The sequence below is a fragment of the Tiliqua scincoides genome, chromosome 6 (genome assembly GCF_035046505.1).
Source record: "Tiliqua scincoides isolate rTilSci1 chromosome 6, rTilSci1.hap2, whole genome shotgun sequence".
In the NCBI taxonomy this organism is placed as follows: domain Eukaryota; kingdom Metazoa; phylum Chordata; class Lepidosauria; order Squamata; family Scincidae; genus Tiliqua; species Tiliqua scincoides.
In genome coordinates, this window is record NC_089826.1 from 66,098,099 (window position 1) to 66,115,785 (window position 17,687).

General features: G+C 42.3%; 2 protein-coding genes across 2 annotated transcripts in view; one reads left to right on the forward strand and one right to left on the reverse strand.

Annotated features, from left to right (window-relative positions):
- The window catches only part of LOC136655956 (uncharacterized), a 64,557-nt gene that overhangs the window by 2,177 nt on the left and 44,693 nt on the right, over positions 1 to 17,687 (forward strand). The gene's annotated exons all lie outside the window — the stretch shown is intronic.
- On the reverse strand, positions 3,446 to 13,365 carry EXOC1L (exocyst complex component 1 like). Its single transcript, XM_066632184.1, has 3 exons — positions 13,245 to 13,365; positions 5,589 to 5,719; positions 3,446 to 3,718 (listed from the first exon to the last, which is right to left on the reverse strand). Exons 1-3 carry the CDS (start codon positions 13,363 to 13,365, stop codon positions 3,446 to 3,448), a joined length of 525 nt encoding a protein of 174 aa, XP_066488281.1.

Consider the following 17,687-nt stretch of genomic DNA (forward strand, 5'->3'; position numbering starts at 1 on the left):
CCCCCATATACTGAGCACTGAGGAACATTTTGTGAGAAGAAGGCTAATGACCAGTTTATATGGGCTGGAAGTCACAGGAGCTAGGCTTTTCCTGCAGCTATCACACACTGAAATGGTGGCATGAATTGACCTTGAAACAGTTTCCAGTAAGAGAATGTAATTTTTGATTCATGGAAATTAACCCTGGCAATCCTCTCTGTGTGTCTCCCAAGGCCTCTGGCAATAGAGTACTGTAATCATCATTCCATTACTTCACCTGCTCCCTGAATTCACTACAACTGGCCAATGACATCACTAGGTAGGTACCCTCTGGCCCCAGCATATCAGGTATAGCCTAGAATTGGCCAGAGAAATCCTCAGGCCTTTAAATGGATGGAGGCTATCTATGCTAGTTCACAGCTGCTGTGTGTGTCTTGGGAATGTGCAGTGACCTCAGCAGTTCGTCCATGACACAAGACAAACCAAGGTATACCATGGAGTCAAACAATTCTTACTCTCCCAGAAAGAGGCTGGAGTACACTAATGTGGAAACACCATTTGTGAGAACAGACATTTCCATAAACAGGACTGTATGGGAATGCTACAAAAAGTGCCACAACCCACCCACCCCAAATCGTAGTAAACATCCTGATCTTCCTTGGACCTCCTTTAGAGCAAAGACTGGTCCTCTGGAGCAAGCAACTTAATGCTACCCAGTGGCCAGATGTAGAACCCATCACATGGCTGAAATTATTAGTGGCAATTGTGAACTGTTGCATGGTTTGCTTACTTTTGTATTTTGAGGCACGGGCTACTAATGTTCAAGGATTCAGAATCAGCCAAGCACAAAGGGATTACCTTTTTAAAATGACCTTATCTTAACCCATTGTTGTGGTAGTAATCATGCCTAGGTTGTTATGCCCTGAAAAGGCAAATCAAACATTTAAAATAGATCTCTTTCAGGCAGTGTGCAGAAATGCATATGTTGTATTCATTTTTCATATCAGTGATATTTAAGGTGTACATTGTACTAACATGTTTCTTCTGTTACGTATATACAAACAGTAGGCAAGCAAAAGCAAATATAAACATAGCAAATTTGGGTTACATATATGTGATCAAGTCTCAGCACATCACAAAAAACAAGTCTATTTTCCTGAACATTTCTTAAGAATCAATGGCGAAGGAGTATTACTGTTGGTTGGTTAATTCATTTTGGTTTATGAAAAGTCTGGAGAAGGAGACTTTTTCCTACAGCTGCCAATACTTCTTCATGCCTGTACAGGGTGACCAGATGTCATAACTGCCAAAGAGGACCAGGCACCCCAAAATGGAACATCCAAGAAAAATGTAGGACTTGACAAAACAAAAGCTAAAAACACTTGTATATTGATTTCATGTGGTTAATTTAAACACTATATTACTTATTAGTAAATTTAAAACATATGCTTACATATGCTTTATTACATATAATTTATTAATTACAAGAAGGCTATGTGCTACCTGCAGGGGCCCACTCACAGAGAAGACATTTAAGTTCTTTTTCAGGACACTAGGCTAAAAAAAAGGACATATCCTGGAAAAAGGACATCTGGTCACCCTCTGCCTGTAAAGTATAAAATTGTTAGGTATCATGAGCTGGCTTAGGCTGTATTTTGCATGTCTGGAAATTGAATGTACAGACTTAAAAATAATTCTGCCATTTTTGCAGTGTTGTCTTGTAGCACCTTAAAGGCAATCAAACATATTCTGGCATGAACTTTTGCAGTCAGGGTGCATGCTGGCAGATGCAAGAAGTGGACACACACTTGAATAATCATGAACATTCCCACAACTAGTACATAAAAGTATCACAAGTGTCCCAAACATGGTGTGAAAATGTCCATCTTCTGAATCAGAATAGTCCAGCCCTGACAAAATGTCTCGATTGACAACAATCGAGAAGACTTGGCAGCCTTTACCTGACTTGGGAATCAAATCTGGGCATTTAGTACAAACCCAGTACACACTCAACTATGGACTTACAGTCTCTCACTGACGAGGTCAATAGAAATGTTATGCAGAGCCAAAGGCCCCAGTCCTATCCTTCTCCCCCCTACTGATGCAGCTGCACCACTAGAGCGGGCACAGCATCCTGTGGGGGAGACAATTCTGGAGGTCTCCACTTGGTAAGGGAACATTTGTTCCCCTCCCCAGGGGTAACCCTCCACCACTGCGACAGATCCACTGGCAGCCCACCACTTGCAGCATCATCTAGCTGCTCTTGATGGCAGGTTATATGTGCAACTGCCATAACAAGCCTATACGACACATATAGGATTCAGCTGAAAATTTCCCTGTATATGATGCAACCATTGTTGGAGGACTGACTGACTGACTACAACAGCTCTGAACAACTTATAGTCTACTTAACAATGTAGCCTACCTATGCTAGCTCACCAAACTCTTGATAAGCCTGCTTTCCCTGCCTGCCTGACAGATCACAAAGCATAGCTGGCTGAGTGATGGGCCACATTCAGTTTTGTCAGTCACAAGTTGTATAGGCCTGGTCTATAACAAAACAGTTATGAAGATGGAACAACATGTACTAGGAATAGTTTCATTAAATTTGGATTGTAACGAGCCATTATGTGAGATAATCAGTCTTCTTGAGCCCTAAGCATCATATACAGTGCTTAGAGACAGACATCTGGTCAGTCAGACAGACCAGAAGGAACAGAAATGGAAAATTATATTTAAAAAATACGTAGCAATCCTTATGTTTGTTATTCCATTTCAGCTGTAATTCATTGCATGCGCAATGACAAAAAGGGGCTGCTTCTGCCTCCCAAATGTTCCAGCACCCTCACCAAATGACAAATTCCAGAATGTTATGGGGAAAGCCAGAACAATTAGAATGATATAAAACCAACATAAGTTTGCAATGTAGATATAGCCATGCATATGTTCTTCATGGTGCGGGGGTTCATCTGCGGGGGATCCATTCCAGAGGCCTTCCCAGCCCCTCCTAATGCCTTTTAAAGACACAAAAAATGTCACTTCCGGTTTTGACAAAAAATCAGAAGTTGCATTTTTTTTTCCTTTTAAATGTCATTCTGAGGCTGGCAGAGGCCACAGGTAACTACACTGCCTCTGCAGGGCTCAGAATATCCTCCAGAGGCAAGGGGAACACAGCCAGGAGGGGGACATGGGAATGCCCTCCTTGCATTTACTAATGCATTTGCATAAGTAAATCAGTGGATATTGGATCAGTGGATACAGGGAGCCACCTGTACTTAGAAAATTAATATGCTAGTTACGTGTACGTTGTGAAGACTTTTTTTTTTTTTTTTTTTTGGAGGGAGTGGGAGTCCAAGTGATTAAAAAATTCTGCTTTGAAAACTTGAAAACCTGACAATACTGAATATCTATGTTCTAAAAAGTTTCAATTAGAAGTTTTGCCCAAATGTGTAAAAGTGATAATGGGTCAGCCTATTAATGGCAAAGGACACAAAGAGAGACATAAAAGGTTTGATGCATAGAAGCAGACCTTTGCAAGTACTACACAGTCCCCATTGTTGGTTGACCAGAGTGACTCGCTGTTGATGTAGGTAAAATCAAAGTTCACAAACTTCAGGTCCTTCTTGAGATACGTCTCATTCAATTTATTTAATTTTCGTACAAAAGCATATTTAGATGCACAGCTGTAGGCTTCCCAACTGTAGACTTTCTTGAAATGCATATCAAACCATGGATTATCCTAAAGAGGAAGAAAGACAGAGAATAAGTATTACTTGTATTTCCAAGTCTAAAATCTTTATCATGATGCACTCAACTACCTTGCAGCCAAGACACTCTACTGTGAACAAAGTAGTTTTTAAGCCAAAATAGATTTTGGAAATATTTTCAAAACTTAACTTGTCAGGGGTTGAGCCCTTGTCCAACCCCTGCCTTACCTGGCTGCAGGCCAGGGGCAGAACTGCCTGGCCATAGAGCCACCACCACCTCTCCAGCTGACCAGGAAAGACGTAGGGCAGCTGGGTGGGAGAGACCATCCCCCCCAGGGCTCACCTGACCGGAGCAGTGAGCAGGGCCGGGTCACCATTAACCACCAAAGAAGAGGGAAGCAGGCTAGGGTCAGGGCTCCTTTAAGCCTAGAGAGGGAGGAAGGGGAGGAGCCAAGGGTATGGCTGGGGAGGATAAAAGCAGGGAGGCCTGTGATGACAGGCAGTGCTGGAGAGGGAAGGCTGGAGCTGGAGCCCCTCCCTGAAGACCAAGGGCCTCAGGTCCTGCCTCCAGGAAGGAGGACAAGGGTGTTGTGAACTCCTTCCCCCTGGCTTGGTCTGAGGCTTCCACTGCAAGGAACCCCAGGGAGGTGGACACCCTACCCAGGGGTCCCATGAGACCATCCAGCCAACCCTCGGCACCCCGCCAGATGACACCCTGAGACCCCCCCTTTTGGGGGCACCCCTCACATAACTTCTTAATTTTTACAAATAGTGCCAGAGAGTGGGGGGGGGAACCTCCCCCTGCTGATTTCAGAGGCTGTTAAGTGCCCTACAAATTTATTATCTTATATTGTAACCACAAGGGCTGACCCTGTATCTTTTAATTTATTTTGTGTAGTTAATTCAGGCACTGTGCAATAAACAAATTTAACATGGAAAACTTAAGAAGAAACTCAGCATTCTGGATTGTATCCAAAAGAAAGTCATGATTGATTTTTTTTTTTTCTCTAAGCTAAAATTATGGAAACATATGAAACTTGGAAACAGGCATGTGACATGTGTTGAAGTCCCATTCCCATCCTCCTTGCAACAAACAATGGGACACTGGGAGTGTTTCTCCTAATTGCCAGTCTAAGGTGCAACTTCTCTGTTATTTTTGCTGCAACAGGTGAACACAGCCACAGTAACCCTCTGGAAGAAAGATCTGTTACTTGTGTGTGTTTTTTTGGCAGGCACTTGTCCTCTGCCTCAGGCTGAAAAAGCATTGTATGGAGCTGCTCAGAAATACTGATTCTGGAAATCTAAAATGTTGTTTTAATATCACAACTATTTACATCAGTGGTTCCCAAACTGGTGGGTTGTGACCACCAGCCAGGGAAGGACTCAGCCCTGCCCCCTTAAGGCGCGGGGCAGGGGGATGGCAGCGATGCAGTTGCCAGTATCACACTGCAACTAGGACAGAAGGAGGGTTCACTTACTTGCAGCTAGCACCAGCCTCCAAGGGGGTGCAGGGAGCCTCAAAGGTGCCTCTGCAGGGCTCCCCAAGCCTCTGATTAACTAAAAGTAGAGATTGGAAACCACTTCCATTTTTCGGTCGTGAAACTGGAAGTGGTTTCCAATCTCTATTTTTAGTTAATCAGAGACTTGGGGGGGGGCCCTGGGGAGGGGTCCATAGGGCTCCCCATACCCCTGGAGGCTGCTGCTACCTGCAGGTAAATAAACCCTTCCTTCTGTCCTGGCAGCGGCACGATCCTCAGGATTATGTTGCTACCGTAGCCCTGCCCCCGCAAAGACTTAAGTAGCCCCCAATTCCTACACAGGACTTTGGGAGCCACTAATTTACATTAATCCTGCAACACATATAAAGAACAAGTATGTCTTATAATAAAATGCAGCACTCACAGCATCAGCCTCTTTTCCATCAATCATCTCCAGATCTTTTAGAAACCATTTTTCAGATATTTCATAGTTCTCTTCAAGGCCTACTCGGAAACGTTTAACCATAGATATTTGCACTTCTTTGCCTTTTGTTACTGTAAACAAAACAGTATGTTTTTATTAAGCATCAAAAAAATGAAATATTTATAAGCTGTTTTTAAAATCACTTTGTAATGACAATTGGTGAGTAGTATTCAGCAGTGCCTTAAGTTTGGTTACTTTTAAATGATAACCTATGTTCAATCTATTGTACGTGAACAGATCAAGTCTGTACTTGATTCTACTGTATTCTACTACAACATCAGGACAGGGTTATTATATTCCATGCAATATGTACAAATTTATTAACAGAAACAACACAATAGCAAACAAAAATGTAAATTGACTTTTTTTTTTTTTTTTTACCTTGGACTAAACAGCCTAGATCATCAGTATGCTTACTTGGAAGTAAGCTTCAAGTTTAATGGAAAGTATATTTGGATTACAGCCTTAAGGTGCAATCCTGACCCTTACTTGGGCCTATGCAAGTCCTTTGTGCCAGCCCTGGAATGTTGCAAAAGTGCCATAAAGCACTTTTGCACCACTCAAAGGGGAGGTAGGGGGCCCCAGAAAGAGGGTAGGTTGTATCGGCCGGTGCAGGGATCTGGAGGGGGGTGTCGGGAGGGCAGGGAGGAGATGGGAGGGAGGTATTTCCGGGCCGGGGAAGGGCAGGGAGTGGGCTGGACCGTGGGTGAGCGGGCAAGGGGCAGGAGGCAGGGCCAGGACCCAGCTGTTATGGCAGATCCGGATCCAGGGCAGCTCAGGGCAGTCTCAAGTGGCTTGGATTTGCATCACCTCGTTGGGTAGTGCAGATCTGAGTAGACCCATTGGGGCTACTGCAGTGAGACACGGGGTAAGGGGAAATGTTACCCCTTGTCCTGGGCTGGCCTGCTGTCAGCCCAAACTTGCACGGGATTCAGTGCAGGCCCACTGACCTTCCTGTTTTCAGTGCAACTTAGCATTGAGCTTTTATTATTATTATAATTATTATTAATTATTATTAACAGTATTTATATACTGCTTTTCAACTAAAGTTCACAAAGCGGTTTACAGAGAAAAATCAAATAACTAAATGGCTCCCTGTCCCATGCCCCTTTCAATTGCACAAACAGTTCAAAAGCACCAAAAATTCTGTATAAACACTGACCAAATGTTTGCGTTATCTACTACTGTGAATCACACAAAATGGTGTGGTGTAGTTCCCAGTGCAGCCTGTAATTTATCATTGCTTATTGGCCCATTTCTGGGTTCTCTCACATGTATCATATTAAAGAGATGCAAATCTTATCAAAATTGGAGTGAACAGAACTATCATACTGTCCCTTTTTGGGGTATTATCACAACTCGCCAACTATTGTTAAAGATTATTGCAGTGCATATCTACTCAGAAATAAACCCCAGTAAATTCACTTAGACTTATTGCTTGGGAAGAAGAAAGCACACATGTATAGGACATGTACCGAAGTTATTTGATTTCTATCAAATGATGTAGTGATTCTGGTGTTAGACCTGGAATATCCATGTTCAAAACCCCACTCAGCTATGAAGCTTCCTGGGTGACCTTGGGCCAGTCACTATCTCTCAACCTAACCTACTTCACAGGGATGTTGTGAGGAGAAAAGGAAGGAAGGAACCATGTAGACCACCCTGAGCTCCTTGGAAGGGTGGTATTATAAAAATGTGAAAAAAATTGTACATAATGACTTTTGTACATTGTGCTCAGAGATGTGGCTTGTTATTATGCTTTAATGATTTTCCTCCTGTAGTCAGGAATTATGACTTCTTAGACCAGGGGTGTCAAACTCGTTTCATACCAAGGGCTGAACAGCATTCATGGTACCAGCTCAGGGCCAGAAGTGATGTTATCAGGCAGGAAATGATGTCATTAATCAGGTCATAACAAAAAATAAGCACTTTTTTCACTTAGAAACTCATTAGCTGCAAATGACAGAAAATACACAAATCTTGATCGTATTTCAAGTTATGGGAGAGCCCAATTTTCATGTAGGCTGTCCTTATAGCAGTAACACCTAAGCACTGCTCAGCCACTGGGTCCCTTTTAGGGAGAAGGGCGGGATACAAATAAAGATTATTATTATTATTATTATTGAGAGCCTGAAGGCCAGATAAAAAGCTTCCATGAGCCGCATCTGGCCCCCTTATGTTTGACACCCCTGTCTTAGACCATGTTGGGACAGGTTAATCCATTTTGCTCTGCATCACCACACTATTAGCAATTAAAAAACTGCTTCGAATTTGTGGAGCTATCCAGGGTGCTGACTGAGGCTTATGGTCAGGTGTTCATTGTTGTCAGCTCAAACACTGACTGTCTTCTGAAATATGTATCAGAGATACAGAAACAAATTGTGCATGTGAGCTCTTAATCTGCAACTCATTAGCAGCTCAATCCTATTCTTCTCCTTCCCCCACATACACACTGATATAGCAGCACCGAAATGGCTATCTAATCTATCTATATCCCATCTCTCTCCCCCTAAGAGAACTAAGGACCCAAACATGTCATAGGCATTGGGAAAAAAGGTTATTTTAACACTGAACACATTATGAAATAAATATTGATTAGAGTTCTGTAAATCAACATCAGAAATTAATTTTGAATAAGCACTGAAGTGCTGTCCAGTTAACCAAATAACCAAGTGACCACCAAAGGGGGCTGGGAACATGGCTGTAGTTCCTAATTCCCAACCTGTTGCCTTTTATCCCATTGTCTGTACAGAGCCTGTAACGTGCAAAGGCTTTCTGCAAACTGTGTCTGTATTTTTCAAGGTTCAACAACACATGGAGATGCCCTACATGAATACAAGCTGTAGGCACATATGCTTTATCTAGATTGGTGGTTCCCAAACTGTGGGTTAAGATCCACTGGTGGGTCACACCCTGATTTTTCATGGGTTGGCAAAAGGTGATGGAATGATCAGATAATTAATTACCTCAGGCCCCGAGACTATTCAAAAATCAGATACTGTAGCTGCCAATTACCACTTTGAGTTGGTAATTTAAAAATGTGGAAAAAAAATTCTACACAATGGCTTTGTACATTATACTCAGAGATGTAGCCTGTTATTATTCTTTAATAATTTTCCTCCTGTGGCCAGGAATTATAACTTCTAATCATGGTGAGCCAGGTTAATCCATTTCACTCTGGATTACCCTGCAAAAAAAACTCAGTTCCTGCATTGCCCTGCAGCTGAGCTCCTGCAGTTTGTAAGCATGTGTAAATATAGGGAGATATTCAAGGTTCAAGGGTCTTTTTCCTGGTTATTATAAATAAATAAATATTTCTCTCTAGAGCTCCCTTTTTAAAAGTCTGGTAAACCTAGGTGGGTCCTGATGGAGTGTCATTTTAAAAAGTGGATCCAGGTGGTAAAAAGTTTGGGAACAACTGGTCTAGAGTAGACAATCAGATTAACACAGAGAGGAATTGGGATAGCAGGGACCTTTCTGAGCTCATGTCCACTTCATGATGGTCTGAACGAGTTACTATTGTAAATAATTTGCCCTCAGAAGATCTCTTCTGTTTCTACATGTAGTGTACATGATTATGTTTGGTTTGCAGGAAGCTGTGTATGTACAGTATATGCATATTAAAACCCTCTCCGAATCAAAAAAGGCAATTTTCTAAAACTAAGCCAATGTTCATTGAAATCAACAGATGTCCTAAGCACGCTTGCTTTGAAGTTTGCCCCATTCATTCAAATGGAATTTATTTTCAACTAAGTATGGTCACAATTGTCATTTTCCCAGAACATTCATCTTAACTACTCTGACTAGAACCAAAAGCACTGTTTTAGGCACATCCAGGGATCACCCAGTGGAATTTTTTGAGTTTTCGCCCTTTGATTAGTAAATCATCATGCCATATCACAAACTGCTTTTGGAATTCCCTCAGCTTTGAAACCTTTTTACTGTGTGGCAAGGAGTGGTGCTATCTGAGGTAGAAAATATAAAAGCCTGCATGGTTTGTTTTCATTGGATCCTGACCCTTACAGAGATAAATCTTCCTTTTGAAACAAAATTGGGAAGAGGAAATTATATAGTCCCTCTTTGCACAGCAGAACTGTTGGGCAAACTGATTGGAATTTAGCTCCCTTTAAGTTAATGGAAATGTAGTTGTCAGAGTGAATCCCTGGGTAAGGCAAAGTGAGGAATCCGAATACTAAAAGTGGATTTCAGTGACAGATCTAGGTCCTGAAATTCCCCTGTGAAGTTCCAATAGTTTGCTTCGCATCAAGCATTTTTCTCCAGTGGTACAGCAAGGAACCATTTGATGTAAGTGAAAAATCTGCAGATATACACCAAATATAAAGATATCTGCAGATAATCTTCCGGTTTTGTAGGTTGCCTCTCTGAAGACTGCAAATATTTCAAAGAGGATAGTAATGACAAAAGGATAATTTTCTGAACAGATTTTGTGAAAATTGTCGACAATTTCATGTAATGCTGTTAACTACAGAAAATGAGAAAAGCAGTGCCCTAGGTCTATTCTGCCCACCAATTTTTTCTTGAAAAACATTATTTCCTTTCATTTGTTAACCAAGCTGATTCTACATTCTGAACAGCACAATTAGGTGCTTTCAGTAGGGTTATTATCAGATAAGCACATACAGGATGACACCCATACTCATGGGCAACCCAATCCTAACCCTCTGCTGGAACAGGCAGGCCAACTGCCCTGCACTGTATTCAGAGGAGATTAGGTGCAGGTTGGAGTAAGGGGCTATTTTTCCCCTTACCCCAGGTCGAGTACCAGCCTGTCCTATGGGGCTACCTGGATCTGTGTCAGCTATTTAGCTGGTGCAAATCTGAGTAGCCCATATAAGGCTGTAGGGCCAGAGATGGGGGTTTGGATTCAGCCTGCGCTGCCATAGCCAATCTTGCCCCCTCATGGGGTTGATCCATGTTCCATCCCACCCACCTAAAAACACCCCTCCCCACTCCTGGAACGCCCTCCTGCACCCTCTCCCACCCCCTGTGCCATCCACCACTCTCTCCTATTCACCTGCGCTGGCCACGGTGGGGCTCTTAGCCAGTGCCAGCAGGTTGGCTCACATTGCTGTGCCAGCACAGCTGACTCATAAGTCACCATAAATGTGCCTTACAGCACTGGTGCAATGCACTTTAAGGATTGTGCCCTGAATCTAATATGGCCTTTAGGAATGTCCCTGCATAACCTATTCTAGAGCCAGATACTGCTCAGAGTTTTCTTCCAAAACCCTTTACACTGTCCTGTTGGCCACTAGTTGCTCAGCTACTAGTTCAGAAAAAGAAATTTTCCTTGTGTTTGCATTTTCTCAATGTCCTTTAGCAAAATGAAACAACATAATCAGTGCTCTCTCTTAACTGTATACCCCCTCTAAACATGTTAATGATATATGGTTGTGCCCCACTTTTCTGAACAGTGAGAAGGTCTAGGGCACGGGTGTCAAACTCTTTTCATACAGAGGACCAAATCATATTAATGACACCTGCTGAAGGCCAGAAATGACATCACTTATGCCAATGATGACCAGAAATAAGCACTTTGTTCTCATGTAGGAACTCAGTACCTGCAAATGACAGAAGAGAAAATGTGCAAATCTTGATCATAATTTAAAGATACAGGAGAGCCCAATTATCATGTGATGCCCTTTTCAGCAGCACTGCTTCTGCTGAGGCATCATTTTGCAGCTCACATGCACTGCTGAAAAGGCAGCTCACATGATAACTGGGCTCTCTCAGCACCTTGGCAGCATCTCCCTCTCTCACTTCTCTTGGTCTATGCCTTTCCTCCTAGTGTTCCTTGCATTCTGAGGTCTCCTTTCACATGTCTCCAGTCCAGGGCTTTGGCAGAAGTGGCACTGCTGAAAAGGGCCTCACATGATAACTGGGAGAGCCAATTATCTCATGTGCCAGATAAAAGCTACTTTGGGCTGGATATGGCCTGTGGGCCTTTTGTTTGACATTCCTGATCTAGGGACACAGTTTGACCTGGGTTCAGATTTCTTTATAGCACTGGTCACTGAAGATGTCTTTTTAAATATTTTTATTTACAAATATAAGTGTTTGAGCATTTGGATGGAGTTAGGCAGCATGCACTCCTATAAACAGCATCAGCTACATGTGTCTTTTATGCACGTCTGTTGCTATTAGATCCCAGTTCCTTCTCCTATTTGCTTCCTTTACAGCCTATCTCAGTTTGTATCTCTTCCAGTATCTACAGCTCATCCTTATCTTTCTGTCTAACCACACACAGAATCACCTGATACTCACACCTCAGCTCTCTTTCTCTCAGGTAGATGAACAAAGTTCCAAAAGCACTGATTCAGGGTATCAGGGCATTAATTAAGATCCATTAACTAATCTCTTGGACCCCGTCATCTGAATTCCATCCTACTGGATTCTTAGGTTAACACCAACAGAGGACTAGCTAAAATTCTGCCATGTAATTCTGTCATTCAGTTGATCTAATACTGAATTGTAAATTCCAAAATTCATTTTCTAATCCTCTAACAGTAGAATAGACATTGCAGTTTACAACTCCTTCATAATGTACAGCTACATGACAAAAAAGAAGATATTTTAAACTGTAGAATATAATGAAATAGCTCAATAATAGTAATAAATAATTCAAAAATCTGAAATTATGTGATTTTATTTTTACAATGTATTCTGGCTATAGAATAAAATGTTTTGTGAGATCATAGCACCAATATTTAGACAATCACATCAGAAGAAGAGCAGGATAATCTTTTCCAAGGATGTTAATATAATCGATTTTACAAACACACACGGGGGGGGGGGAGAGAGAGAGAGAGCACACTTCTTTTGATGAATAAAACTGCTGAGTATTCAAACTGAGTCAATTAATGATAACCTCTGGTTTTAATTGATTGCATTGCAAAAGTGTTTTGTATCTGCTGCCAAATATCAAAATATTGAGGCCCAGAGCAATGCACTAAATATCCGAACAAAATATCAGAAGCATACACAAAAAAAACACCCTTCTGCAATGGCTATTGGAACTTCAAAGCCTACAAACTAATAATTTCAAGAAAGTGATCTATTTATGTGCATGATTAGACAGAACAGCAAGCAAAACATATCTAGTCTACTTAAAACACATACTCTACATCTATCTTTTTCTCTGAGAAAGATTAAGGATTAATCATCTAAATATATGCAGATACATTCAACTCTCAATAACTAGAAAGTACAATGCAGTCATAAATACACTTGCTAGATTGGCTGCTTTAAGTGGGGAATGCTTAAGTAAATGGAAAAGTCAGTCCTGAGAGCATTGACTTGAGAGTAAGTCCCAGGGAATTCTGTAGGAATTACTCTCACATAAACATGTTTAATACTTAACAATTATATAGCCCTCTACACACATTACTGCAGGTAAGGTCAGTTACTGGGGACTGAGACTACAGCAACAATGGCTTGCCTAGCTAGCTCATGACTCAGTTGAGATGCGAATCACAGATTCCCAACCCCCAACTTACATTTTGCTCCTAATGTAGCCCAGGATGGCTAGCTGAAGTTTGGACATGCTAGTGTCAGTTTAAGCCTTGTCCCATTTACCTGAAGCACAAAGGTAGAAGCGGTGTGGACCAGGGCATTCAACTTCAATGAATTCATGCAACCTCTGCCCAAGGGATCTGAACAGTTTCTTGTTGAGGTCCTCCTTCACCAGTGAAGACATTGCCTTGGCTCTGATTGTGGCTGGAACTGCTGCCTTCTCCTCCTTCTAATTCCTTCCCAGGAGTTAGGGCTTCAGCAATCAGGCCAAAGTTCCCAGCTTCCAACTTTCCAGCTTGCAAGTTAGAGGTGCAGCAGCAGCCCCATTCAGCATCCAGTCTAACATGAGAGACTCCTCTTCTCTGTCATAGTTTGCTGATGCAATGAGAGATTCCCTCCTGTGGGTCTTAGCAGCCCCCTGACTATCACAGGGCAGAGGCATCTTTAATATCAAAGCAGCGAGAAAGCCCCATTCGCACTAACTCATTTTGATTCCATTATCCCAGTCAGTTAACAGCTGCCTGGAGGTATTGATTGAGATGATCTTCCATTAAGGATATTACCACTGGCGAAAGAAGAGACAGGAGCAGGCGCTACATCTCCTCACCCGCCCTCATCTGCAACGCTGCTGCTATTCCTGAACACTTAACTTTTCCCACAAGTCTACGTGCATCACTTCAGAAGCAGAGGAGAGCCAGCCAGTTCTGGCACCAAAATCACCTACTGGTTCAGAAAGGACTTCAGCATGAAATCCAGATCTCTGCTTTTAGGTCAACAGAAAAAAAAAATCATCCAGGCTACTGTATTAGGAAAGCTGATCTTTACTATGTAACCCTTTTCCTGCTAATTTTTATATGATTGTATGACTGTAATATTCATAAAATGTATGAATATTACTAAACATTTTATTTTTGAACAGTTTGCCTTCTTTACTCTTTACAACATCAACACTTGTTAACTGCCACAAGCATTTTTCTCAACTAGATCTTCTCTACGCAACGGTTCATTTTCTTTTAAACTCTATATTGTTGCTTCTTAAAGTGTGCTGAATCTTTCTCTTGGCCATTTTAGGAGAACAAGACCCATTAGGAGAAAAAATTATTTAAAAAATTACAAGATTGGCAAGCCACCTTGAGTTGGCAACTTGAGTCTTGAAGGGACAACTAGAAAAGAGCATCTGCATATACACTATTGATTTTGAATTCATCTCCTTTCTCATTAGCAGCATTGCTTAGCAATATATGCCCACTTATGATTTTTTGACAAGTGATGCTTAAATCAGCCTCACATTTCCTGTGACTATAATTCAAATATAAACCTATACTGGTAGGAATGCATATTCAGATTAAAATAAGTTCCCTTCCACTTTTTATCCTGTATACCAGTGGTTTTCAAATTTTTAGCATCAGGACCCACTTTTTAGAATGAGAATCTGTAAGGACCCACCTGATGTGATGGCATGACAAGAAGTGACATCATCAAGCAGGAAAATTTTTAACAATCCTGGGCTGGAACCCTACCCGCACTTACTCAGAATTAAGTCCCATTGACCATCATTGTTAAAAGCACATATATAGCAGCTTGTTAAAAGTACAGATCTGTAACAGTTCCCAAATGCAGTCACATGCTAGTCTAAGGGCGCAATCCTAACCAGGTCTATTCAGAAGTAAGTCCTATTTTGTTCAATGGGGCTTACTCTCAGGAAAGTGTGGTTAGGATTGCAGCCTAATATATTAAAAATAAAATATTGAAATGAATGGGGACCTGCCTAAAATTGGCTTGCGACCCACCTAGTGGGTCCCTACACACAGTTTAAGAAACACTGCTGTACACAAATTGAGTACAGGGGCTCAAAAACAGCATTTATAAGGCTGACAGCCCAATCCTAGCCAATTTTCCAGCACTGATGCACACACAATGCAGCCCAGTGGTAAGGGAACAAACACTCCCTAACCTTGAGGAGGCGTCCATGACTACCCATCCACCATACAATGCAGTGTGTGCCTGTTGGCACAGCTGCATCAGCACTGGAAAGCTGGGAAGGAATGGGCTTGGAGCAAAATTACTTAAATGCCATTGCACTGTACTTGGGGCCAAACTATATGCATTAAACTGTAGGCCAACAGCCCCTTTTATTGTGAAAAAGTGGCCTAAGAGTGGATGACAGAGAGCCCAGATGTGATTACAGGGAAGGAATTCTTAAACCTTTCCCCACTAAAAAATTGCTGCCTCCTAAAGTACCTCTTCAAGCCAAAAAGAGCTATTGTAGTTTGACCCGCTGATTTACTTCTCAGGGTGGCTTTGGATGAGATGTAGAGCAGATCACACTCCCCCATCTCATTCAAAGCAACCTGCATGTAAAAATGTACAGGGCTGTGCTGAATGTTTCGTGTATGACCCCCTCCCCCATCCAATTCTTTCTATGGGACTTCTGCATGACAATTTTCTAATTTTCAGCACAGAACTTCAGCACAGATCTGGAGCTGCAAGGAAATGGAGCAATCTTTATTCCTGCAATAATCCCACTTTGACATTGTGTGAATCTTGTCATACAGACTTGTGTGCTCATGCAGTCCTGTAATTTCCACACCTATACTGCAGATAAGTTTGGAGACCATCCCAATATGTTCAGAGGTGCATCTTCATCTTCAATAGGTTGACATGTGCATCACTTCCACTTCAAATTCCTTCCTCCAGACAGCTCTGTATTCATCCCGACATTTTAAAAGATGCCTTTCAGCACCTCTCATGAACTACTTTAATGCTTTTATGAACCTACAGGAATCCAGTTTTTATACCTAGAAATGACCAACCAGGAAAATTGAAACTTTGTTTTTTGTGTCAGTCTGTGAACTGATATACTTTATCTGGTTAAGCATAAACAGAATTATAAAATATTTTCTTTTTCATTTGGCTCTTTCATTGTATTAAGGATTTTTCTATTTTAGGTTGCTGCCTTGAATATTGTCATCTTACTTGTCTTGACTGCTGTTTTTGGCCCCAATCCTGTGCAACTTTTCAGTGCTGATGCAGCCATGGGGGCAGTCATAGAGACCTCCTCAAGAAAAGGGAATGTGCATTTGCTCTGGAAAGTTGGATAGGATTGGGCCCTTATCTATGCTACTTTGTATTTATGCTGGTGTTTGCAGCTTTTTTCTACACTGCTGGTATTGTTTTTACTGTGTATGTGTGTATTTATTATTATCATACTGTAAGTCATCTTGGACGCCCCTTGTGCTGGGGGTGGGGAAGGCAGGGTAAAAATGGTTTAATAATCATACACAGATGATTAACTATACTAGATTGTATGGCTGTTTCTCAAGTATCTTTTACCATGGGAGCCTTAATGACCAACTATGTATCTGAGATTTTTGTTCCTTAGCTTAGAAACCTCTGCCCCCCCCGCGTAATGGCTTTGTACATGGTGTACATGTTTGTACATGGTGGCAGGAAGCCATCTGATGCACCTACACAGGCTGCATCCACTGGGCACTGAAGTTTTGTCACTCAACCATTTTAAGCCTGGTCTGCATATGGAGGAGAATGCAATGGTCGAATTCTGAAATGGTCAGCAGGGACTCAGCACCTCTTCAAAATGCCAACATACACTAATTCCCAAACTGTGGTCCATGGACTATAAGTGGTCCATGAGGCCCTATGAAGTGGTCTGTGGAGTCTCAAAAAAAAAGAGAGATCACCTTCTATTGCTTCCAGCATCTCCCAAATCAGCGCTCCACACAGACCACCAGAAAGGACAGACTGCAGACAGCCTGCAGCTGTGGCTGGCACTGAAGTGGCAGCTGCAGTTGTGGGAGGTTCGTTCTTTCCCCTCTCTGGCAGTCTGTGGGGGAGCACTTGCTCAAGACATGCTTCCCCATGGACAACCTAATAAGAACATAAGAACAGCCCCACTGGATCAGGCCATAGGCCCATCTAGTCCAGCTTCCTGTATCTCACAGTGGCCCCCCAAATGCCTCAGGGAACACACCAGATAACAAGAGACCTGCATCCTGGTGCCCTCCCTTGCATCTGACATAGCCCATTTCTAAAATCAGGAGGTTGCACATACACATCATGGCTTGTAACCCGTAATGGATTTTTCCTCCAGAAATTTGTCCAATCCCCTTTGAAAGGCACCTAGGCCAGATGCCGTCACTACATCCTGTGGCCAGGAGTTCCACAGAGCAACCACATGCTGAGTAAAGAATCAAGTGTAATACATTTAAAATCATATTGAAATGAATGACCCACCTGAAATTGGCTCGCGACCCACAGTTTGAGAAAGATTGCACCACACTATTATTGTTTGCGGGGAGGTGTTTTGTTTTTTTACCGCGGGGGGGGGCAGCCTTTACAATGCGACCCCCTCACTGTCCTTCATGGGGGAGGGGCAGAGGGCAACCTTATCTGGTCCTTCAGGATCCACGCCTCCAGCTGGAGCAGTGAGAGCCTTCTGGCCCTGGTGGGGGAGGAGAAGACAGGCAGCCTCTATCCGGGGAAAGTTTG